The following is a 27,009-nucleotide window of genomic DNA, read 5'->3' as shown; positions in this document are numbered from 1 at the left end:
GGTGGCTCATTGCTGTAATCATTCACTCAGGTTGCTCATACCACAGATTTCACAACCAACCTTCATTTTCAAAGTACAAGTATTCTATTTTCTCACCACCAAAGCCCATACATATACCATCCATATACGTAAATGCCAGAGAACTGTCTGGATGCTGGGCACCAGTGTAAACAGTTGATGATCAATATTCATTCGGAACCGTGTCTTTCGTAGCAGCATGTGTTAGCCATCAGACCATTTCTCTCTTAGTTACTTGAGCAGAAAAGAGTGTAGGTTTCATGTGGTCAGGAAGAAAATGTACTCAAATTGTATGATACAGGAGGAATTGGGAATTCGATTGCTTTTGTTTGCGTTGCAGGCTACACTTAGGTCTCCACACATGCTAAGTGTATACTAACTGCACCCCAGCCCTGCAAATAGAGTGCTTTGCCTTGACTATTGTTCAGTGTGTTAAAGAAGACTTGTTAGCCATTCACCACTGAATGAACATTCTGAGAGGCTGAAAGGAGTTGATTGCCTAAAACAGAGTCAATGGAGCTGTTGAATTCCTGTTTAATTAAATGAGTACATAAATTGTTGAAAAGAAATGGTGAAATGCTGTGTATCCCCTTAATCCCTTTATACCACAGATCCCATTTCATTTTCAATTACATTTATTTTACAAATCCACTCCAAGCCGGTTACAATAAAATTATTCAGACGAAAGAGGAAAGATGCTGTGGTTTAGTGAAAATAAAATTTCTGAAAAAGTTCATAAAGCATGAATTATATTTCCTAAATGAAAGAGTGCCTTGATGATCTGTTGTTCTAGCTTTGTTTCTGTTGCCATCATAAAAAACCCTCATGAAAAACAACTAAGGAAGAAACCGTTTATTTGACTTACAATTTCTGATGATAGTCCACTCCTGAGTGGAAGTCAAGTCAGAAACTTAAAGAATCACATCCAAGGTCAAGAGCAGAGAGGAAACACATGCCTGAGTTCTTGCTTGCTTCCTTGCTTGCTTGCTTGCTTACTTAATTAAGTAGCTTCCTTCACTCTTTTACAGTTCAGGGCTCAGCCTGTACCGAGTTGAGCCAATTAACAAACCAAACACCCCCCCCCACACACACAGATATACCCATGAGTCAACCCAAACTGTGGCATTCCACAACTGAAGCTCTTTCCAGTGCTTCTCAAGCTTGCTAATGCGTTGACCCTTTAGTACATTTTCCTCAGGTTGTGGTGACCCCAACCATAAAATTGTTTTCATTGCTACTTCATGACTAATTTTGCTACTGTTGTGAACCATGATGTAAATATCTGTGTTTTCCGATGGTCTTATGCCACCCGTGTGAAATGTTGTTCAACCCCTCCCCCCAAAAAATATTGTGACTCACAGGATGAGAACTGCTGCTCTATTTCCATGTGGCTCTAGGTTGTGGCAGGTTGACATTTAAAATGATAACCACAACCATATACAGTTCATTAGGTGTGATTAAAATACTTAGCTTTAGAGAATGCCTTTTTTTCCAGTCATTACGCAATTATAACTATTTAAGTGTGGAGGTTACAAGATAATTGGAAAATACACAATATACTAAACAATACAGACAGAGAGGGTGTATACAGAGATACGAATCTTCAATGGATTTTATTAGGCTTTCCAAACTATGATGTAAAGTCCCATAATAGCAAATGAGCCATTGTAATTATATGCCTTATAAAAAGCAAAACCAACACTTTTATTCTAACAGAATATTAACATTCCTCTATACTACTTGAGGTGGAGAAGTCCGCTGGAACATTTCAAGTATTTTCAGCAAAAAGAAAATGAATATCCAGTAGAAATTGGTGAATACATACTCAATAATTTCTATAATTGTAATCAAACTAGCTCCACAAAATAGGCCCAGCTGACCACCAACATCCGCTGTAATAAAAATCCATAAAGAAATTACATTTTTATAAAACAAAAGTAAACATTATTATAGTATACATCATTTGAATCCAGTAAGTTGATCATGACTGATATATGAAGATACATTAATTATAGTATTTTAAAATTTAGCATAAATAGAATAATACAAACTAGCAATACTGAAAATAATATTCACAAAAAATAATCTCTAAAGTTTAATTTAGACTTTGGAAGGTTAGAATTCTAGGTAAAATTTTAACCAAACTGCAATATGCACTCATGAAATGCAAAGCAGAGCTGGAACTTGGTACCAAATGGCTGTGCCAGATTATGCTGTTTTCGGAGAAGATAATTTCCATGCTAATTGCCCGGCTAGTCCTAATTGTATTGTGTATCAAACATTTATAATGGTCCATATAACCAAAATATGTATGTAAAACACTGCATTTTAAAAGAGGTTTTCAACCTACATCGACAGACACAACACTGACATCAGAACAGTTTGTAAGTGTGTGCTTCCAAGGCACAAGGTCAATTCTCGTTTTTGTGGTCTTCATTATGACCGCCTCCAAAACCTCTGCACATTTCCCAGAAGAACTGCTTTGAAAAGTAACCTCCCAATTCCTTCCTGTCCACAAGACCCCAGAAACCACTGATTTGTGTCCCTGCCCTCTGTCTCCCGCAAATGTCCCTGTCCTAGTACTGGTTTTAAAGGAATATTACTTTATTAATCGTCTGCCTGGGCTCATCTTTAGGGAATTGATGTTTGTTAATTGAGCTAAGGAAGTGTGGTTTTTGGTCGGAGCTTTGAAGAATTTGGAAACGTCCTCACCGTCCCACTCTCAGCTACTCAATCTGACTAGGCTAATGCCTTCATGTATTGTTCTCCTCTGACCCCTGCGAACCTTCCTCTAGTGTGTGACTGTGCCTAGGAAATCAGGAGTTTGTTAAAGACTCCATCTTTCAATAGAAAAAGCAGGCAGTGGCTGTAAAGAAAGTGAATAATATTTGCTTGCGAGCTTTTTACCCTTCCCTGGCATGAAGCCCTCTGTGAAAGTCTGAGGTTTGAACCTCCTGAAAATCTGTACAATAGTCACGTGGTGATGGGTGGCTTCAAGGAAAAGCTGCTGTGAGTGATCCTCTGAGACACACATCATCAGTCAGTGGCTGCTTTGGTAAAATCCTGTGTGGTGGAGTCACGGAGACAGGTGTTTCTTAGGGAGTATAATCAACGACAGGAGACAAGGGCATTGATTCTTCTTCTGGTCTGACAAACTAAGCCCTGACTAGGAAAGTAATCTGAGGGCAAATGAGAGTTGAGGAAGGAATCCATGTACTTACCAAGTAACTCGGGGACACTCACTGCCTTTTGTTGCTGTGTTATTTTGTAGTTTAAGTCACTATAGTTTATTTCAATGTTCACAAGATTCTCCCTGGGGATAAAAACAGAATGAACACAGCTGGCAGCTGGCAGCTGGCAGCGTTACTTTTCATCCCTGTTTTAGAGTCAGGAACTATTTAACATTGCATTGGATCCAGCCTGTGTTAGCTCATGTGTTGATCTGGTTAGCACTAACTGGAAGGCACTCTGGCCATGGGGATGTTCGCAAGAAAAGAAACAACAGCAACAACAAAACCACAAACACCCCTCCCCTGCCGCCCACCCACACGCCTCATAAAGTTTCTATGCCTTGAGAAATTAAAAAAAAAAAAAAAAAAACGGTAAGTGTAATCATCTAATCATGGCCCAATATATTTTCAAACCTTTGTATTATAATTTTAAGTCTATTCTTGACTTTTCCAAGTTGCCTAGATTATCCTGAGGAAAGTAGTATTGTGTCTTTGTCCAAGGTCAAAATAATGGAGCTGAGCTCACAGGCTTTAGTGAGAAATTAAATATGAATCAGAGTAGAAGTAACCCTGCTGATAAGTGCAATCTCCTGATTGTTGTTGATATACTTGAGCAAAGACTATATTTTCAGTGTCTTCTATAGATCTTCACATGTGTCCAGAATGGGTCAATACCATCTTAAAACCATTGCTATATAGGTGGGGGCTCCAACTCTCTCTTCTCTATACCTAGACCTCAACCATGTATTCCAATCATCTATTTGATTGATGTTTTTTTTTAATTCCACTTAGTTGTTTAATAACTTAACACATCCGAACAGATTCCAAGTCAAACTCTTGCTATTTTCCATTTGGCACCCCTAACCAGGCTAACAAGAAACCCTGTTCGTGGAACCATCAGTATCTATGCAGAGTCTCATTGGTTCACACCCTCCTCTCCCCACTGTCACCCAAGACATCCTAGTCTCACTAGGAGTTTTGTGACACATGTCTGGCTGGATATTATGCTTTCAGTTTGAGGTACCCCCCTCTCAGTAAATACACTGTTTTTCATACAATAGCCAATAATTCTTCAACATACTAAAGTGGGAACTCAGTCAGTCTCATGCCCCTGACACTCCTAGGACACCCTTAGTGAAACATCTGCCTAGACTTGTGACACTGTGTCTGTAGAAGTTGGCTTTTGTTTGTTTGTTTGTTTGCTTGCTTGCTTGCTTGCTTGTTTGCTTGCTTGTTTTTCACGTCTGGTCAAGGTCGTTTCCACTCAAAGTCCACAAACCTAAAGAGAAGTATTTTTTCACCCTGGTTTCTCTAGATGATTTTTCATATACATTTTCGATTACAGCATATAACATCACTTTATACAACTTGCACAGTTGTCATTCATTTTCACCGTGGTGGAACTACGTGCAAAAAGGCATGGGTTTTAAGCTTTACCAATGGAGGCGTTCCCATGCCAATCACAGACACTGAATCGAAACACCCAATGCATGTTCTTTATGTATTTGTTAAAAATGCAACAACTTAAAGGTGAAGCCAACAACCAAGTGGCTAAATATTAACCCGTCTGGGCTACAAACTGAAGTTGAATTCAGTTACCACATGATTTTCACATGGCAATAAGAGTTTTAATGAAGAATTGACCCTATTAGCAACATTTCCTGAAATAACATGGCGTTTTCTATCATCTCTAAGGAACATGGCTGTAAACCACTTTCCTTATTGTTTACAGTCTGGGTAATCAATACTCTGATATACTTAATTAGAATGCACCATTAATATGTGTAGTTAGTTTCCATTAGTCTAATGCTAGGTGACAGGAACATGTACAACATTGAGACTGATCATAAGTGGAAGTTGTAAAATTTACAAGTGACAAAACAGTTATAAAATGAAAAAAAGCAACAATGTTGTCATGGGAATTCTGAATTTTTAGTAACATTTTCATCTTTGTGTTCTCTGTTATGTTCTTAATTTGCATGCACACTGATAATATTGTTTAACTTTCCAAGCTAAATGTTAATGATCATTTACAGAGATTATCCATCTGTGTTTTCAGGAGATGATAAATTTCTCTTCCATAAAAATATTGATGTTTATGCAGTTTCTCTCTGTCATCTGACTCATCCAGCTATGTGGGTCTCTACAATTGGGACTCAAAATAATAATGAAAGTGTTCTATTAAGGCCAAGAACACTTGCTTGTCTTAGGAAAAAGCACGGTTGTAAAATAAAATCAGTATTAATAATAGCGGAGAGATAAAAATAAAGGTGACCACTTGTCTATATTACTAACCTGCAAGGGCTTGAGTATTAGTATGGCATAGAAGGAATGATCTAGTTTTGCACAAAACCAACCATTTTGTTCAACTCTTATTTCAAAAATTGTCCAGTAGAACAATTTAAAATACCAACTTGCATAACCAATACGATTTGATCAAAAGCTGCCACAAATGAGCGTGGCTACACTGTGGCCTGCCTCCATCTTTAGCACAGTGCTTAGTGATGGCCGCATGGAGAGCCTGGACAACCACAGTTTGCAGTTGATTTCTGCTCTGGGACAAAAGATGTGCAGTGTGCTTCATGATTAGCTGAGAGGCTGCTTTGTTCTGCAACCTATTGCTAGCATTCCGTAGATGCCCTCTGGTACTTGTTTCCTGATACTGTGATGGAGTCCCTCTAACATCTAGCTAGCTGCATCTAGGATTCTGGCAATCCCTTTGTCTGGACACCTTTGCTTTGCTACTGGCTTTGTCATCCTGGTCATAGCTTCCACTGGTCACAACCACACAAGGTCACTAGCTGTTCATTAAGAGACAATTATTAATTATATTCAGAGGGTTAGAAAATGAAATAGGAGATGTTGTGAATTTCTATGGATTTTATTTCTGATTCATCAGTACATCTCCAGTACCTTACCTATATACTTTAAAAATAAAATAAATCTGAACTTGAGAGATATTGAAAAGTGTTCTTCTAAATCATACTTACAGATATTGGCATAACACTATGCTCAAAACAGCTTTCTATATTAAAAAACAAGCACAGATGTCTGTATTGGAAGCAACTGTTTAAAAAAACATATAACTGTGTTTTTGTCTGTCTTTTATTCTATTGAGTGTTGGAATTCATAACTCAGAAGGCCTGTCATGTTGAAAATGCTTTTTTAAAAATTTCTTGTTTGTACAGATTATTTTATTATCTATGAATATACAAGGATTTTTTAAATTTTTATTAAAACAAACCCTAGGGTAAAGTGAATCAAAACATGCTTTCATTTGGGTATTTGGTCATGCAAATATCAGTGAACTTTAGATCAATTAATATGTCTATTTTAATAGTTGTAAGTACTAGTATTACTATTGCTTCAGTCCCCAAGTCTATAAACACAAATGAAATACACACACACACACACACACACACACACACACACACGAACAAACACAAACAAAACAAAACCTAGCTCCCTAAGCCTTGGTTGAAAAGTAAAATTTCAGGAAATAACCGACTATAAGGCCCTGGAAAGGGGGCTCCCTGAAGTGGAGAATGAAGGGCAGTGCAGGCTTGGTACTGTGGCCCGTCGTGAAGTAGATGAATCAGAGATTCTGTTTGAAAACTCTCTCCCCAGCCTCCTCTAAAATTATTCCACAGTACATCAAAACAGACCTGTGGTTTTGGAGCGTTGTCATTGTTTTCTGGTGCTTAGCCAGACTCGAGCAGGACCTACCTGGCTGGCCTTTGTGAGGAAAACAGTCTGTGTGCTAACACAGAACAGACACATTCAAAGCTACCATGTTAGCACCCTGCCTGTGTGAAGGGGGAGCTTATTTACCAAGAAGGGACTTGACACCCTATGAGCATATACAGGGGGAGGAGGTCCCCCTCATTCACAGACATAGGGGAGGGGAGTAGGGGGGAAATGGGAGGGAGGGAAGAATGGGAGGATACAAGGGATGGGATAACAACTGAGATATAATATGAATAAATTAATAAAATATTTAAAAAACAATTCACTATGCTGGGAAATGGTCCATCCAAACAAAGGGGGCGGGGCTTCTTTTCTTGTTATCAATAATTCTGAAGACTTGATGTTTTCCCCCAGTGGAGTCAACAATCTACATACTAATTTACGTAAGCATATGATCTACATAACAATCTACATAAACATATGACTCCAAGTAGGAAACTAGAGGCTAGAATCACGTATTGGCGCTTGCTTATTCCCCTTTGTGTGTGGGTTATTAATATAAAGCCAGGGAGGCTTGGAGAGGATGCCAGTCAGTGCTCATCAGTGGACAGGTCTCAGCAGTTTTGCTTTGTAGGTTATATATGACCTGTTGTAGGTTCTTTTGGAGAACACAGCTTTTAAAGTCCATGTGGAGGGCAACTATCCAACATTTGTAGCTTTGTTACTATACAGTAGTTCCAGGTCCCTCTATCCACAATGCTTTTCTCATTGAGTAGTATTACAGACACATGTGGGCTTTTCGTGTTCACAGTCTAAGTCGATCCTGTAAGTTTGCTACTCAAACACAGCAAAGTATATTTTTAAAAGGGAGATATGTTTGGCTTTCTCCCTTGGAAAGACACTGAAATGTCACTACAACTTTTGATTTATAACTTGCAAGGAGCAACATGGTTTAGCAAAGGGGAAATTAATTTGGCAGTTAGTATTGGAGTTAGAATCCCAAGTCGTTGAGACTTGGTGGGCAGGGACCAAGTTCCTTCTGTCTCATTGACTTCCTTTTTTGACAGTTGTTTAAAATTCAATGGATGTTAATACACATTTATAGGATGAAAATACTTTTGTTTCCACCTATTTTATATAGTTATTAGGAGACTCAAAGCACAGAGTGTAAAGGTAAATGTTTGTCCTATTTTACGTGGTAGCTGATATTAACTAGCATTCGTATTTTCTCCGGTACAGCCAGTGAAGGAATAACCATGAGCAAATGACTTCAGTCTACGTCATATGACTCTGTTAAAAGCTAAAATAGGGGCTAAAATATATGATCATATCTGGTTAAGATTCCTATCGTAATTTAAAAAGAGAGAGAGAGAGAGATAAAAAGGAAAAAAAGAAAAGAAAAAGATTCCTATTGCTTTCATTGCTAGCGCAAGGACGTCTGCACTGCCTTCCATGTCATTTCCGGAGACTTCGAGTGTTAACTATGAAAAATTCATGTTAATCATGAATAATTTATAAGGCTGACTAGATTACCTGATATATTCTTGGCTTTGATTCAATTTCTTGGCGAGAAACTTTGTTGCACTTTGGCTTGGGAATGTAGAGTAAGAGACGGTAGCTGGGTATTCTGTTTCCTCGCACGACACAGGGCAGCTGGAGTTGTGTGTTCCCATCGTGCAAAGCGCCTTTAGCTCAATGTGGTCTGGAAAGGAAACCGGAACAGTGCACTCAGAGAAGATTCTGCAACAGGAGGATAAAATTCATTATTCCCCTCTCTGTATTTAAAAACTAGTTAAGTGTGCCTATAATCTTAGTAAACCACGTTTTATTTTACCATTGGTACAACCAACAGTAAAAACGGTTGTAACCCTGAATCTACGGAATCACTAGGGACAGATTTTCATTAGGAATGAGACATTCCAGGAAGTTCCTGGACTGTTTCTATATGAGATCAATTATTTGAACAGAACAGCGTGGAGAGTGGTGTGTGCCATTCCACGCTAAGAGAAACCCACTGAAGGTCAGTGGCTTAAACTACACTTATCTTTAGACGTATCCTAAATTGGTTTGAAATACTCTGTTGGCGTAAGGGTTTCTGTTTCCACAGTCTCCTTAACCTCTCAGGCAGCCACTGAGGTTCTCAGTCTAGCAAGTTGTCACCTTTCCACCTTCACGCTACTACACATTCCTACACCCACGTACACATGATCCAACACACTTATATATACTTACACGCTATTCGCACGGAAACACTCGCATGCCATGCATGTGCTCTGACACACTCACATACCCATATACACTAATCCCCTACACACACACTCATCCCTGTGCTCATGCTCACATGTTCATAACACTTACACATTCACGTGCACAGCTATGTGATCCTGCTATCTCACAGCAGGCTATCCGTAAAGCACTGCTAGTATGATGTGTTTTCCAAGCCTTTCTATCCAGCTTTCAGCAGCAATAGGAAATCATGTTTGGCAACATAATTTTGATTTTTTTTTTCAATATGACATTTGCATATGTGGTTTGGAAACTAAAGAAAAATATAAATTCTACCTCACAAGCAACCTTGAAATATTTTATAACCATTTAAATGAAAACATTAATTCTACTGCTATCTTAAGGATATTTCTACAGTAGGTTAGGAAAAAAGACTTTCACGCAAGATTATACTGGTTAATTTTGTCAAGTTAGCAAAATCTGGAAACATCTAGGTATAACATCTTAATCAGGTATTATCCAGATCAGGTTGGCGGTGGGCGTGTCTATGGAGCATTATTTATTGTTTATGTTAATTGAAACGGGAACACCTCCCAACTGTGAACTATTTGGTTGAGACTTCTCTGAAGGTTGAATGACCCTTTTGCAGGGGTCACCTAAGACCATCAGTAAACAAATATTTACATTACATTTCATAACAGTAGAAAAATTACGGTTAGGAAGTAGCAACAAAAATAATGTTATGGTTGGGGGTGGGGGTCACCGCAACATGAGGAACTGTGTTAGGGGGGTTACAGCGTTAAGGAGGTTGGGAATTACTGATTTAAGGGATCTTGAACTGCGTAGGGACAGGAGTAGAGTGAGATCAAGCATGTAGTCATCAGTTCACTCTTCCCTGCTCTTAACTGTGGCTGTAATATGTGATATGACTAGTGGTTCCTGCTTCCTAGATTTCCCCACAGTGATGAACTGTGTGTTAATGTGAGTCCTTTCTCCCCTGGGTTGTTCTGATAGGTTGTTATGTCCCAACAACAGAAACAAAAATAAGACAAAGATGTGCAATATCTTACATTTTAAGAGGGTAATCAATGATGTAAAAGCATAAATAGGAAGGCATGTGTATGGATCAAATAATATAATAGTAGAATATAATATTGGGGTCTATGAAAATATTTAGGCAAAATAAATCTGTTTAAGTTGTTAACACATAAGGCATGATTTCATTTACACAAAGATGTTACATGTGACACATACATGTAATTAAGTGAAAGGATGTTTCTTAGAAATATACATGATTTTCAACCTAACAAGCGTTTACTAGTTTTATATAATTATTTTTTTAAATTTAGAATATTTGATCTAGTCATAAAATGTTTTAATAGTGCAGTAAAAATCAAGGCTATTTTGATAATATAAAGAACAGAGGTTATAAACAATGTAAAGATTTGGAAATAACGCCCCTGAGTTCTTGCTGGTACTCTGTTGTTATTTGCCCTTAACTTGGAGATATCCCATAGTCAGAGGGAATTTCCTTTTACTATCTATTTTCATGTAGCCAGTGCTAGGGAACTTCTAAAAATTCTTTATATAGCTTGCCTTTGTTATTTCTGGCTTATCCACAGTGTTATTTCATGTCCTACAACTAAATAATTTCAATACATGCTTCGAAAGTAAAGAAACAATCAATCCACTTACCAAGAATGGGAGACACACAGTTGTAGTACCTTAGTAGATCGCACTCTACACCATTTCCTTGAAAACAGAAATGTGGCGTATAAAGAGGTTTCTTGAAATACAATTCTTCCATTAGAAGAAACAAAAAAGCTTTGGGATGTACACCTGTCTGAACAGGTAACTGGACTAAGGAGTCAACTCTGAGTTCACTGGAGGCTTTGTTTTTGAGAATTGTGGTTGATTGAACTCAGAACCTCAGACATGCTGAGCCAGCACTGGGACACCTGCAGTGCTGAGATACACAGAGGCCCCAGAGTTTAGATAAACATAGCACCCTAAGTCATAAGAACATTTTTTTCTATATCTTCCTTCTGCATATGGACGTTTCTCCTTGGGACATAGACGTGCCAGCATGTTAGCATCCAGTCCAAGGAAACACTGGTGAGAATAAAGCTGTTTTTTTATTCTTTTTGCTTGTCACCTCAAATCAACTCTTTATGTTTTTAAATACTTGTAAATTTTAATTTTACAATTGATGCCACAAGTTTTACCTTATTTTATCCATTTCATCATCTTATGATTTAGGAATTATCATTTTCCAGATGAAGTTATTAAATCTCAGAAAGGGGTTTTCCCTAGAACATGTAGTTGGAGAGGCTTTGAAGTACTCTATCTTGTATCCTTTTCTCTCTCTCTCTCTGTATATTAATGTATTGTATTTGTTATTCCTATTAATATGTAAATATATATACACATACAAAATATGTTTATACACACTGATCTACTTTCTTTAGGGGTTGGAGGAGGGCGTGGAAGTGCCAACATTTGTTATGCACCTGCTGTACACCTTGAGAAAAAGAAGAAAAAAAATCAATTTATGGCATTACTCCCTGGGCTGATTTAAAAAAAAAATATGGCCTCTGAATCTAACAGGATATTTGTTTATTGGTATAACACATGTGGTCTCTGAGGTTAGCCACAATGTTTACTCACTAATCCTCGAGATCTGAGGGAGACTGTGCTCTGAGAATTGAGGACAGTTTTAAGCATGCTTGTGAGGCTAAAAGGCAGGGCTATTTCTGTTCTAAATCCAAGATGCTTAAAAGACGAAGAGAAGGAGGGTGGGGAGGAGAAAGGGAGGGTGGGGAGGAAGGAGAAATATTGTGCTAATACATGCTTTTATTTTGTTTTTACTGTTTATTGAAATAACAGTCTTTCTGTGAGCCTTTATTGGGAAAGATATAGAGATAGAAACAGATAGGCAGAGAGAGAGAGAGAGAGACAGAGAGAGAGAGGTAGAGACAGAGAGAGAGAGAGAGAGAGATTGAGATTGACAGACAGACAAACAGACAGACAGACAGGTAAAAATCAACCTGGTTTTAGTCTCTCCATTTCTGGTTTTCTACATGTCCTTGTGTACTCCCTAAGTAAAGGCAGCAGAATAAATATAAATTAAATTGCTCATTATTTCTGTTACTCATTTCATCCATATAAGGACCCTGCTCTGGAGGACACAATACTCTCCATTCTACAGAAAGTACAAAAGAGATGTGCCATTAGCCAGACAAGAAAATGTGAAATTAGACCCAAGTTTTAGCCCTCTGCTCCGTTGCCTTCCTCAGTGGTTTCCTGAGAGACCCTGGGTCTTGGTAATGCCTGAGAATGTGTGCAGAGAAATCTTGAAGTTTCTTTCACAGGAACAAGGCAAATGATTTCCCAACAGTTAAATCATTATCATTATATGTACACATGACCTAATGTAAACTTTTAAATTACAAAACCTTTGACATTCATTCAATTTAAGGTAACTAAGAATTCATGACCTAGACTGACAGCATCATTTTCTTTCCCAGAAGTCTCTATGATGCTTCTATGCTTTCAAATATACCAACTGAGATAACCTTTGTCAAGTGGGCCAATTTCCAGCATAGACTTTCCTGAGAATGGAAAACAATTCAAGGACACACCAATTTCCTATGCTCCAACTTAAGCAGCGTGGGGAGAAGTTGTCAGTCTTAATCTACCTGGAAGCAGAAAGGGCAAACATCCACACAGCCTTTGTATGTGCTGCGCTTTGCACTCCTTCAAACAACCATATGTGCTGTAGGTGGTAAAGTTCTTCAACCTGATGTCAGGATTGCATTCTCCCCATGGGTACTCCTGATGGACCGTCTGGAGACAGAACAGATGTCAGAGTTAGGAGACTGACTTCTGTTGATCCATTAAATGTTTGATTTTCCATTAAAGGATGCTGAACAGTTTTACTTATCTCAGAGTTATTTTTCAATACTCTAAAGTTTATCCATTTGTCCACACTTCTATCTTGAAAGTCCCTGAAGGCCACTGTGAGAGCAGTGTTTACACCTTTAATTTAAGTGTTAACGAAAACATCACATAGGCCAACCATTCTAAAACTTCATTCACATACGAAAAAAAAAAAGCTATTTCTGCAAATGTTATGTTATCATATTTCTCACGTTACTCACAAACCATCAACCAATATGACAAAAACCAATCCTTTATTGAGAAGCTGTTATTTAATGTGTAACAGGTAAGGGCTTTCTTTATGTACCACACTTAAACTTTCTGACTCTGGAAAGAGAAAGCTGTCCATGGACCAAGAGTTCAGGGAGTGGGTGCAAGTGGAGAAATTTAGTGAAGGAAGTTCCTGAGTAAAAGGTTGTCATGTGGAAGCCTGCCACACGGGCTTGTCTCCATGGCTGACGCTCCTTCATTTTAGTTGGTTTTGTCTGTTTGGTTTGTTGGTTGGCTTTTTTTTGTTTGTTTGTTTGTTTGCTTGCTTGTTTGTTTTTATTTTTTCACAAAAGAATCATTCGATTCTGAAGTTTACTTTTTGGTCCCTTTAAAAGTAAAATCTGAAGTTACCTCGGATTTAATAGGTTTTCCCATGATCACTTAGGCTGTACATAGGAATCTCCCACCTAGGGTCCTCAGGAGAAAGATAAAGAATCTGAAATGAAGTGTTGGCCTTTTCAGCCATGGCTTAACGCATAGCAGACGAGTGTCTTTCATGAACAAGGTTATTCGTGTATTTAATGCATTCGTTACCAGGTAATCCTCCCCTCTCCACGTCTCCCATGTTTTTACCTTCAGCTGGCGGATGGTCACCCGTGCGTGCATTCCCACAGGAGAGGACAAACCTAAGCCATCAAACTGCGGCTCCTTCTTGGGTGAGTGAATAACAAAGATGATGCCAGCATCGGCGAAACCCGGCATGGGATTATCCGTAAATTCCTCCTGAAGTGAACACACACAAGGATAAAAGTTCTACAGGAGTTGAAGGTTTGGTTTCATCAATTCGTGGTGTATTAGACTTCCTAACTTTAGTTATGCCATATTAGGCTTCAATCTATTGTGTGTGAGAGGTGTGGAAATCTGATATCTAAAACACCCCTTTTCAGGCTGAATCGCACAGGGCACAGGTGGTTGCTTCTAAGTGAGTGTGCAAGTACACCTCTGTCAGTTGCTTCTGAGTGCATCCCCATTGGTTACAGCTGATGACCTCACTTCCTCTGTCCTTCTCATTTCTTATGTGCCTTTCAAAAGTTTCTACTTGGCTTTTCTTTTATGTTGCAAGTGTATCAGATAATCATTAGACTCTCTGCAATTAAAGCCCAGGCCTTATTTAAAAATCAAATGTCATCTTCAATAACTGAAAACACACCATTTCTTTAATAGCACCTTTTAATATCCAAATCTATATCAGGTAAACATACTAACACATAAATTGCTAGTGATATTGTAGCTTCAGGCTATAAGAGGAAGGTTGGATGTGCTCATATAAAGATTCTACAGTATATCAGTGTACTTTTGTGTAATTGTCCTGGAGTATGCTTTAGATTTTGGTAATTCAGAGGCCCATTTATCCTAGACTTATTAAACCTTCTAGAAGCATTGACTAGCTTGATTTATAGAAATAGCTATGTATCATTTGCTCATGAAACAATACACTTACAAGTTTTAATTACAATATAGAAATATTTTTTATTTTCCATTAATAAAATTTATAATTAATGTTTAAACTAATGCCAGAACTATTGTTTAAACAGTTTAAATATTGGTCAAATATTTGTTGAGTGTAGGGTTGCATTTGGGCATAAATACAATTATTCTGAGTGGGACACAGGAGGAAGTTATAAATATAATATTAACAGAAGTTCTTTAAAAGCAGTCATGGCCTCATTCAAGTTATGGAGGATACAATATTTTTCAGTGATTCAAGATGAGGTGATCATCATTCTCTGCCACTCATTGTTTGTCTTTGAATATATACCAGTATAGCAGAAATCCTGATCTATAAGCTCTAGGTAGCAGAGAGCAGGAATGGGAGCTATTCATCTAGTACCTTTGAAATAAGAGGTAATTCTTAGATATTGGGACACCTGAGTCCCATGTCCAAAATCAACTTCCTAGGCTAGTTACACACATCAGTCATCAAGGAAAAGCAAACCAATGAATAGTGGGGTGTCAGTAAGGTATACTTTTGTACTATTCTTACATAGAAGGGTTTTTCAGAGAAGAATTCTATGACTAACAAATCATATAGAGAGTTCTGTAAGCATATTTCCATGCTCGATTGAAAATCCTATTACAGTTACGTATTTAATGATAGTGTCCTTAGCTACAGACACGATGTAATAGAACACTCCATTTTTTTACTCTACCGCACGAACGATGCTTGAGTCGTGCCAATAGAAGTTGGTAGAACAGCAAAACGTGTGGAGCTTGGGCCTGAAGAGTCTACTTTCTGACTCACAATCCACTGGGCGTTCAAATAAATTTGCAATGGGTGAAGTAAACTCAACTGGTAGACGTTATTTGACAGAGAAAAACATTCTTAGTAAAAATGGAAACCTGTACATACTCATTTTGCATTTCTACCCAGACTAGAATGAAGCCAACTGGATACCTGATGGACATTGAAGAGCAGCTTTAAGCCTCTTCCAGACACACTCACTTTATTCTTGCTTTCGATATTCTCACCATGGTTAAAAGTAAAGCAATTCCCGTACTCAGTAAAGACGTGTTTGAAATCCTCCGATATGAAAACGAACCAAATAGAAGAGTCAGTAGGGAATTTTTCTTTTTTTTTTTATTGTCTTTTTATTAAATATTTTTTATTTTGTACATATACTTATATATTATTCTACATTTGTACAATAGACTACCTACAACAAGAAGAACCATGAAACAATCAGGAATTACATAAATGTTATTCTTAGTGTTTTGGCTATTTGATTTGGCAGCCTTGAAGAAAACATCTTTCCTATCTTGGTGTGTCTAAAGTTCTGAATGTAAATCAATATCTATCATATGTCATCATTACCAACCTAAAACATCTATCTAGACCTAAAAACGTCTTTACCCCTAAACAACTAAACCTAATTGTAAAACTAAACTATCTGGTCTTCAGCCCATCAGAGACTTGAGAAGGAATAGAAATAATTACCTGAGTATACAGGGGGTGCAGGTTTGCAGTTTCCCAAATGAGAAGATGACAGAGACAGTTTGTTGCCTAAGCAGTCACCCAAAACTCTCTATAATTTTGGAGCATCATCCTCAGCCTTCTGGCCCAATATATCTGACAGACATATTTGTGAGGCAGGAACTATTGAGGATGTGCTTACCCTGTCTTGGCAGAGTTTGGCCGTTGACTCTGACTGCATCCAAGCTTGCCCTTTTTGAGGCATAATTCTGTCTGTGGTAGAAATGAGGACATGTGGCCCAATGGCTTGTTGCCACAGTTGACACCATCTCTATAAGGATGTTCTTTGATGCTCATCATCCTCTTTGAGGTAGGCTAGGTATTGCCAGGAGTTAACCTGTCTCATTGTCAATGAATTTTAAAAATAAGCTCAGGCCCTAAGATCAACCATTAATAAACTGGACCTTATGAGACTGAAAAACTTCAGTAAGGTGAAGGACACTGTCAACAGAACAAAACAACAGCCTACAGCCTGGGAAAACATCTCACCAACTTACATCTCACAAAGGGCTAATATCCAAAATATATAAAGAACTCAAGAAATTAAACACCATCAAACCGTATAACCCAATTAAAAACTGAAAAACAGAACTAAACAGAATTCTCATCAGAGGAATATCGAAGGGCTGAGAAACACTTAAAGAAATGCTCAACACCCCTAGTTATCAGGGAAATGCTACTCAAAACAACTCGGAGAGTCCATCTTAAACCTATCCAAATGGCTAAGAACAAAAATTCAGGTGACAGCACATGCTGGAGAGGAGGTGGAGAAAGGAGAACAATCCTCCATTGCTGGTGGGAGTGCACATTTGTACAACCACTTTGGAAATCTGTCTGGTGCTTTCTCAGGAAACTGGGAATAATTCTACTTCAAGATGCTCCACCAAGCAGTGGGGCATTTTGCAATGCCCTCAAATTGCAATTACTCCATCATTATTTTACTCCTGCAAATGTTTATATGAGGATGCCTGTATCAGAAAGATTTGAAAGTTTGGCAAGATATACATGTCCTTGATCAACAATTGCCACTTATATAATAAACATTATTAGATCAATTTGCATGTCACTTTAAGTGACACATTTTTATATATAATTAAGAATATGACTTTTAACAATTTAAAAATACCTAGATTTACTTTTTTTAATGATTACTTTTAGTGATTCATGTGACCATGTTTTTAGCCTTTGGCAAATGGCTTCCACACCCTTCCTTTGAGAAATCACTCTGGGTCCCATGGTCTCCGAGGGGCAGGCACATCATGCTTCCCATTGACTTTTTGTGATAGCCCGCTCCCTCCCCCACACAGATGTGCATGTTATATAAGTTGGGGTGATCTGCATAACCCAACCTCATTCGTAGGCAACTGGCTTAAGAACAGATGGTGAGACTTTCACTGGATCATCACCTGGATTCTTGAGTGCTAATGAGTCACACTGAAAAGCAGACAGGCAAAGTTAGGAGACAGAAAGGCAGAATCAAAGTAAGGGTCTCATTGGTACGCCATTTTGTAAAGCCAGCACTGGTTTAGATTAGCCAGTTAACTAAACCATATAAATCCATATATTTTACTTCACAGATTACTAGGATTGGGTTCCTGTAATGTGTGTTATCACTAGTGAACATTTCCCCAGTATGGAATGCAATTGTATTAGTAAATACAAAGCAAAGGAAAAGAGCGGCCCCACCCCCCACCCCCACCCCCCGCATCGCGAGTGTTCAGGCCTCTTCCTGCTTCATTTCATTCCTATCTAGGCTCTCCTAGGAATTTTTCTTGCCCTTTTGCTATTGTATCGTGAGACTATGAAGTTGATATCTCTTTGACTCCGTCTCATAGAATAGTGAATTAGAGATATAGGAAATAGGGACCAGAATCCAGGCATGCTGTACCTTATCTTAGACTATCTGTGTATGCAATTAAAATAACTGTAGAGGTTACATGTGGATTAAAAAAAAAACCTCATTGCCCATCTTGTGCATGAGACATCTGGAAGGCTCATGTTCTGTGTATTCTGGAAAGTGCTACTAGCTCAGGTACTGTGCGACAGCTGCTTTAGGTGGAGAGATGTTTTCTTCAAATATGTTGTTGAAGGATAAGGAAAAAAATGAAAGTATTGTGTTGTGCTGTGTTAAGCTGTTTTATTTTAGGGAAACTATGGTTCAAGAGAGGTCTTCAAAACTTTTGTCATCTATCATTTTTTTTTTTTTGTAACCTGCCCTGACCTGTGTGTGTGTCTGTGTGTGCCTGTGTGTATATGTGTGTGTATGTGGTATATGTGTGCATATATGTGTGTGCACGTGTGTGTGTGTGTGTGTGTGTGTGTGTGTGCGCGTGTGTGTGATGCCACCGGACAACTCTGAGTGTCCTGCGCTGTCTCTGTGGGTAAAGACTAGTATCCTGTCCAGGCAAGTCTCTGCTTCCCAGAGTGCTGAAGTTGCAGGCAAGCACACAGCAGCACCAGATTTTTTTTTGGTAAGAGTTCTGGATCTGAACCCACATCACCATATCTGTGCATCAGGTAGTGCCCTCATGCCTCAGCCATCTCTCCAGCCCCTTACATAACTTCTTGAAAGAAGAAGCTCGTTTCACATGGATCCCACATCTCCCTCTACTCCAAGGCAAAACTTAGCAGAGCTAACGAACTTAGGTAGATTTCTTCATGGATCAATTTTATTTGATCTATTAAGAAATAGAACAAAACTATAGCCTACAGTTTTGATTATATTTAGAGAGATGTTCAAGAATTACCTTTGGACCACATGGTTTTCCAAAAAATTCACAGTGCACCAAAGTGTCATGAGTGAGATAAAAACCATTGCTCTTGACAAACTCTGTAATGCTGAAGTTTTGGTGACTTGCAACAAAATCTAAGGTCTCACGAGATCCAGTGTGGTTGGCACTGATTTCCTGAAGGCGGAGGACTTTGGAGACTATGTCCCATAAGAAGAATATGATGCCAAATTTGGAAACAGCATCTGCTTGGAATCTATTAGTAGGAATGAAGGCATTGGTTAGAATGACAAAACTTAATTTTTTAGCAGACAGAAACAAGGCAAAACTACATCAGTGAAGGGCTACATTTGTTAAGCAATTGCTACTGTGCATCATGTCCAGATCTGTATTTGCAAGCACTATTCCTTACATTACTTCAAAATATAATTAATGACTTCATATTTCCATTCTATGATCCTTGGCGGGAATAGCTTTCCTCTCTTCTCCTTTACTGACAGCACAAAATGGAATGTGTAGCCAAGTCTCTATAGGGTTCTATGTCATGCAATATATGCTTTGCATGTCATTCTAGAACCTTCTTATGTTCTACACTTTGTCATTTCCTTTTTCAGTAAATATATTAAATTTTCTCTAACTGATCTATAAAGGCAGAAGCGAGATACTTATCGGAGGGGTAAGACATGAACACACTGTGTAGAGTTTATGTAAGTTGAACATACCTAGGTTAGTTGGTTGAGCATAGTGCTCTCCAACTCTATCCATAGTACAAACAAAAGGCTACCAATTTCAGTGCTGGGTATAAGGACACATATTGTGCACATGCACCACACATTTGTTTTCCATTCATCAACTGATGGCCTTTTGCATTGTTTCTATAACTATTGTTGCCATGGACATGCCTGTTTTGCATATTGACAAATTCCTTTTTTTTTTTTTTAATAAGTAGCCAATAGTAGGCCTTCAGGATAATGAGAAGTTCTATATTTAGTTTGTTGAGTCTATCTTCCAACAGTATGCGAATTACCCCTTCCCCAATCTCACAAATATTGAAGGGTTCATCTTTCTAGAAATAGCCATTCTTGCACAGAGGGAGTTGTTAGCTCATGGTGGTCCTGACCTAGATTTTATTTTCATTTTTCCTTTTCGAAGGGGGGGATATTTATTTACTTAATAGTAGTTTCTGTAGAGCTACTTATAAAATGACTATCAGAATGTTACGCCAATCATGACTAAAACTTTTGGTATATTTTTCCAAATTTCTAATATCTAAAGATATTATCCTGGTGGTGATAATAATTGTGTTGTATTATGATTTAATATATAATTCTTTTAATATTTATTTACATTGCATTTTATTTATCTAAATTTAAGCCCTTTGAGAAGTTAGTACATGAGCTCTCTATATGTATCACTCCCACTCCTCCCTCTCATCTTCCAATTCTTCTATGCCTACCTCCTAAACTTACAATCATTTTCAAAATTATTATTGTTTACGTGTGTGTGTGTGTGTGTGTGTGTGTGTGTGTGTGTGTGGTGTAACTCACTGAGTCCACTTAGATTTCTTTATAAAATGCTTTTTGTTTAAAATATTTTATTTCTAGTACTAGCCATATTCAATCTTTTCCCAATGAATGCAAAACAACAACAAAACCCCTAAATCAATATAACGTGATGTTTCCTGGCATGACAAGGGTTTACAACTGTTTCCATGATTAGCATCTCACATCCTCTTACGTCTCCCTATAGAGGCTATGAAGCAATGCCCCTTACAGGATTCTTTTCCAAATGGCTCTGCAGTTATTTTGAAATGAAATGAATTAGTCCTCAAAAATTAAAGAATTAGCCCTCCTGTGGGTATCATGAATATAGTTAATAAGATTTTTAAAGAAGACTTTGGCTTAAAATATTCTCTTAAATTAAATTTGTTGTACTAATGAAGGTGGAGGCCTTCCTGGTAATTTTGTCATATTAAATGATGTAAATAAAGTCTAGTAATATTAGAAACAAAGAAATAAAGATTTTTTTTTTATCAAATGTGATACTCAACATAAAACTAAAATGTCATGTACTGAGTTAATTCTCAATCTCGATACACACTTTTAAAATTACTCTAAAAAAAAAAAAAGGTGGATGGCTGGGGTACAGGTCAAAGTTAAAGTTCCTGTCTTCCATGCATGGACTAGATTTAGAACTTGAAACTGGAAGACAAAGCTTGCTTTTTGTTTCTAAAATGTTTGCAATGTGTCCTTGCAAAATCATATCTAAATGGTATCTATTGACCCTAACATATGAAGAGTAAATAGTAAAATGTAGCAAAATACACTGATTTCTGTAAACCAACTAATATGTGGGAAACAATTCCTAAAAATATTCTTGTACACACCAATGGCTCTAAATTCCCTTCCCAAAACCATATGATCCAAAGAAAAAAGTTTCAGTAGATGCCTACATTAATGCCTGATTCAGCCCTTCATTGACTTCTGCTGCAATATGTAAGCAGGTCAAGTATGAACAAGAAACATGTACTTTAAAGATAATTTAAAGTGAAGATATCTGGAGAAGAATGACTTTTGGATTCCCCATTTGAGCAGATTGTAGCATCTTACTGGTCCTCTCATTAAAAATACTGGAGTCTGCATGAACACACACATGTACGCACACACACACATTTACACAGATTGGGAAAATTAATGAGCACAATGATTGTAAAGAAGAAACAGAAGAACTTGAGCTGCGTATTTTGAAACAATGGTTAAACACATGTGCTCTCATCCATAAGCCACTATCTCTGGTTTTAGTAGAAGGAAAAAATGGATAGCTTTGGCACAATGTAATGGAAATATGTGGTGAATTCTATAGCACTGATACTTAGCAGGAATTTGATACAGAGCTATTTATAATTTATTAAATTGGTTCCAAATAATAACTCCATGGATAATAGCTAATTTTCCAGAATTGGTTGCACAACTTAATTTTTATGACTGTGCGCCAAATGTACCTTTATGAGATAGTTCTTCTTTTCTGTTCATTGCTTTATGTTAAAAAAAAACTTTTAAAAACTGAAATGGATATTTTTAATAAATTATAAGTGAAGCAGATTGAAGAATATATTGAATGTGACATTGAGTCAATGACAACTTTGCATTACTGTTTAAATGGAAATGCAATGTTACTATTAAACACTGAAACTGATAAGAACGCATGTCCTTTTCCAAAACAAAAATCATAATAAGAATATTATTATGACTTTTTCTTAAAGTTTTATATTTTATTTTCATCTTCAGCATTTTTACACATTCATTATTTTGTTTTGTAACTTGGCTATTAGCAAAAAGAACTGTGTCAATTAGGCCAGAATAGGACAAGCCTGTGACTTGCACTCTAACCTGCACACACACACACACACACACACACACACACACACACAGGCCCTAGGGAATCATTACATTTTCTTGATCCTTTCTTAGTTGTTATGAATCGGTGAGCAGCACTTTCCTGTATCTGCTGTCAATTTCCTACAGATACATGGTTGTACACGAGACAGAGTTGGAAGCAGAGCCTTTGCCACCTCCCTTCCACCTGACACAAGGCAATCAAGGAGCTGCAGTGTGTCCCCAGCTCGTTTCACCCTCATCTAAAACTGAGCCTCTGCCATATGGACCTGGAGATGACATGCTGGCAGCCTGTATCTCCCAGGACACGCAGCCCCGCCGCTGTCAGATTGCATGCCATTTGAACAGTGTGAAGATCTTTTCTCTTGTGGGAGGGTTGACTTATCTTTGTTTTCTGACACCTTGATGCATAAATTGAAGCTTTGAAGGACTAGAGATCACACAAACCTCCTATAACATGTACAGTGGATCCAATACTAGTTCTAGAATTATCTCTGAAACAAAGCAAATTGTATTACTTCAATTGACGTTACAGCAGATACATAAAATGGATGAATAATTATATATATGTGCCATTCTCTCTCTCTCTCCACACACACACACACACACACACACACACACACACACACACACACGCATGCATGCACACACAGACACATGAATGCACATGCTAAGGAGATGAAAGGATCTGCCCATGGTCCATTCATCATTAATAACCATGAGTCTTAAAGAACACCTCCATCCAGAAAATTCCTCATGTGAGGAAGCCATCCTTCTCACTGCTGCTCTGCTGCAGTGACGGGCTGCAGTCCAGAGCTTGAGTGGAAGCAGAGAGCTCAGCTGAGTGTAATGCTCTTCAGAGTTCAGGGCCCTAGGCAATTGGCCAGGACACATACCTTTGGGTCTCTAGCCAGCCCTGCCTCTACTAAGGTAGATATCTCACCACATAAACAACCAAACCTCTTATCTTCATGTGTTGTGTGTTAGCTCCCTTGTCAGTTCTTCCTCATGTCCTACACTCCACATACACTCCACATAGAGAGCCTGTGTATAGTTATATTGTGTCTAATAATTATTCAGTTACATAGGGAGGCTCTTCATTAGTGTACTAAATTATAAAGTTCAAGAAACCAGGTTGTTTTACTTTGCCTAGCATACTACTGCACAAGGAAATAGAGGAAAGGAAAATGAATGGATGGAAAATTTAGCAAGTTTCTTTATTTCCTTGTCTTTGTACTTTAAGTTTTAAAAGGCCAATATTTTAAACACTACATCAGAATACCTTATGTTAATAATCCAAATAGATTTATACTAAAATTAATTTTTAAAAATATCACGATTAAAGCAATGATTCATACCTGTTCAAGTTACAGAACGTCACAGCTGGGAACTCGATTTTTTCCACATACTGAACCTCTATAGATGTTGTGGTTGGCCAGGTGAAGTAGTTGACCAAGCGACTGTAGATCTGCCACACCAAGAGGGAGACGGAGCCCAGCACTACAGACAGCCAGACCGCCTTTCTAACTTTGCTCTTGTTCTGGGCAATATTATGTATCCCATGAAAGGAAGTGGAACCAGCAAAGTCACGATCAAACTTCTTCCGGTCAGTTGGAGATGGCAGTGGTTTCTTTGAGAGGTAATGCCTTATCTTTCCTAAGAGTCCTAGTGCTCACAAAATTATTAGACAAAAACAAGTCAGTGAGTTAGAAAACTTTAAAACCATTCATAAAAACTACAACCCAAAAATGACAAAACAGGTTGCCTTCCTTATTGGACGTTCATTAAAGGCCCCAGAATTATTTCGCATTGGATGAATTATTCAGAAATGAGTAAAATGCAAACTAGGTGAATCTACTGATAATCTGCCAATGCCACCTAGAAACAGCTCTGGTTAAGGAAGAGGCATTGGTGGCGGGAGCATGTTGGTGTGTTGTTAAGGCCAACTTTGAATCAGTGTTTCGTGACAGCTCATAACTTTAAAAAAAAAAATAGTCCTAGCTTTCAATTACTCTTTCTCCCTGCAGAAGCAGAGTTCCTTGGGCTGGATCAGGCTAATTCTCTTAAGAGTCCCAAGTGGAGCTGCAATATCCACTTCTTCAGTTCCTTTCTCTCAGTGCTGTAACTTTTGGTGTTGTGACTTCTGTACACTGAGTGCTTTGTACCCAATTTCTTTACTCCTCTGTTGGTTCATCAGAAGGGGAGTCAGTTCAGTGGTTTGATATGCTGCCTACTGGCTTAGAAAATAATGCTTTCGAGATTCCCAGTCATCAATTAAATAACGATTATTGATATCGTTTGGTAGAGACTAGTAAGAGTTTTGCTAAAATATATTTGGTAATGTATAAAATAACCACCCAGAATTTCCCTTTGATTAATATCCTTTTCACTTGGTGGCAGATGATGCAGAGCTTCTCTGCCAAGGTGAGAAGATGAGGTTCATCTGCAAGTAGAGGCTCCACCTTCTGGTCCTGGTCTCCTGTCTTGTAACCTAGGCAACCTCTGCCAAGTTTCACCTTCTCTTTCTGCCTCTTCTATTAACTGACAACAATAACATCTGTCTTGTGTATTTTTATATTAAATAGCATAATTCTCAGAGATAGTTCAGCACATAACATAGACCATGAAAAATACTCAATATTATTAAATATTCAGAGTTTCAAGAAATGATCTACAGTTCTCACTTAAGAAATGAGTTGTTGGACAAGTTCATCTGAAGGCGGAAGGAGAGAACTATACGGATTTGTCCTCTGGGCTCCACACATGCGCAGTAGCACCCAGGTGCCCACCACATATTTTAGATACGTACATGCATGCATGTGAGCACACCCATACACCAATAACACTAATAAAAATAACAACAGACATCTCAAAAACAAAGAATGAAGTAAGATCTTAAAAGCCTACAAATTCTCACAAGAAAGTTACTTCAAAATTTAAAACTTTGCTTCAATTCAACAAATAACATTTTTTGTCAACTATGCAGCATTAATTTTCTTCCAAAAGGCTGCAATCTTTTTCTTATCATTAAGTTAAATTTTAATACCTTACTAATCTCTAATCAGTAAGCTAAGATTTTTTTTCATGGTATCTATCAACATTTTCTAAAGTTTCTCATTTCATGCACAGTGCATGGACACTCATAAATAATGTTACAGTGTTAGTGCTATCACAAATTTTGTAGTCGTGTTTACATCAATACCATTGGCTGGAATGGCACTGTCATCAATAACAGCATTATACAATGTTTCTTTCAATATCAGGTTAACCAACAGATATTTAAAAAAAAAAAAAAAACTCTGGCTAAGTTTCACATAAAATCAGACAGGGGGAAAACGTATTATTAATTACCAAAAACGAATTATCAAATTTTTTATCAATTATTATTACTTCAGCATTGCTTAGAAGCATTTATGAGGACTTTATCCTGACTAAAAAAGCAGTTCCATCACGAGGCAGCTTTCCCCTTTCCCACTGCAGGGCTATGGGCTCTTAGTGAGACTTTTCAGGCACCTGGTCAGGTGAAGTCCAGCTGGCTGCAAAGACTACCCAAATAATACATTTCAGGTATCAACTTACTTAATCAAGGTGTACTCATTGACAGTTGTGTTAACTTTACTGAAGTTTTTTTTTTTTTTTTTTTTTTGCTATTTGTTAGAAATGTAGTAATTTTTAAATAAGTCTTTCAGATGAAAAGTGAATCTACGGGGTGAGTCATGCCTGTCAAGAAGCTCAGAGCCTGCAGTGGGGGCCACCAACCCACACAACAGAGACTTTGAATTCCCTCACAGAGGAATACTGCATCTCACCCATCTTTGGAAAGTTTGGGGCCCCTACCTGAAGGCTGATGATCACAGAGGCAGTTTAGGAACATGAGACAAGCATATATTATAGAGAAACAAACAGATAAACAACAGAATTAGATTGTAACATACAGTAATATTTTCATATTTTTTGAGTCCTCATAAGCTAATTTTTTTGCTACTAAAGCTATATTACTCATTTTACACTCATCTTTGTTCCTGTGAAAGTAATACTTGGAATCCAGGTTCCCAAGGGATCAAACCCATCTCTGCTTATTTCTGCTCCTTAGGGACAGACGATGCAGTTGTTCCTACCTTTCTCAGCATACACTTCTGATTTCTCAGAATGTTCCATTTTTTGCTCTCAGTGATCCCAAGCCTTCTGTGTACATCCAATTTTTATCAATAACAATATTCATTTTGTGCCTTTTATATAAAATACAGCTATTAAGGTTGTAAAACGTGGGGGCAATTTAAATATTTGTGTTGCTATGTTAGGCCTCATAAAGCACTTAATCTGTAAATCAAAAACACTAACAGAAGCAGCCATGGGCATTTATAGACTGGCAAGAGGCCATCGTAGGTTAAAACCCGGAACGCATCATTGAGAATCCATTTTCTAGAAAAGAAAAGAAAAGCTGTGACCTCACAGTGGCCTCTGATGACGCCAGTGGGTGCTCAGGTGATAGTCTCTTCATAGTTCACTTCTACTCTCAGCTAAATACAAGTCAAGTTGAAGTG

At 37.9% G+C, this 27,009-nt stretch overlaps 1 protein-coding gene across 1 annotated transcript; it reads right to left on the bottom strand.

Moving 5' to 3' along the window:
- Window positions 1-1,749: 1,749 nt before the first annotated feature.
- On the bottom strand, window positions 1,750-26,623 carry Asic5 (acid sensing ion channel subunit family member 5). The gene is made up of 10 exons (XM_051156845.1): window positions 26,584-26,623; window positions 23,824-24,130; window positions 19,089-19,326; window positions 15,766-15,891; window positions 13,944-14,093; window positions 12,860-13,007; window positions 10,857-10,913; window positions 8,469-8,637; window positions 3,240-3,331; window positions 1,750-1,910 (listed from the first exon to the last, which is right to left on the bottom strand). Exons 1-10 carry the CDS (start codon window positions 26,621-26,623, stop codon window positions 1,750-1,752), a joined length of 1,488 nt encoding a protein of 495 aa, XP_051012802.1.
- Between the last annotated feature and the right edge of the window lie 386 nt (window positions 26,624-27,009).

Source organism: Acomys russatus, chromosome 15, assembly GCF_903995435.1.
Source record: "Acomys russatus chromosome 15, mAcoRus1.1, whole genome shotgun sequence".
In the NCBI taxonomy this organism is placed as follows: Eukaryota; Metazoa; Chordata; class Mammalia; order Rodentia; family Muridae; genus Acomys; species Acomys russatus.
The sequence above is the reverse complement of the archived record's forward strand: the minus strand, read 5'-3'. Positions and strand labels throughout refer to the sequence as shown.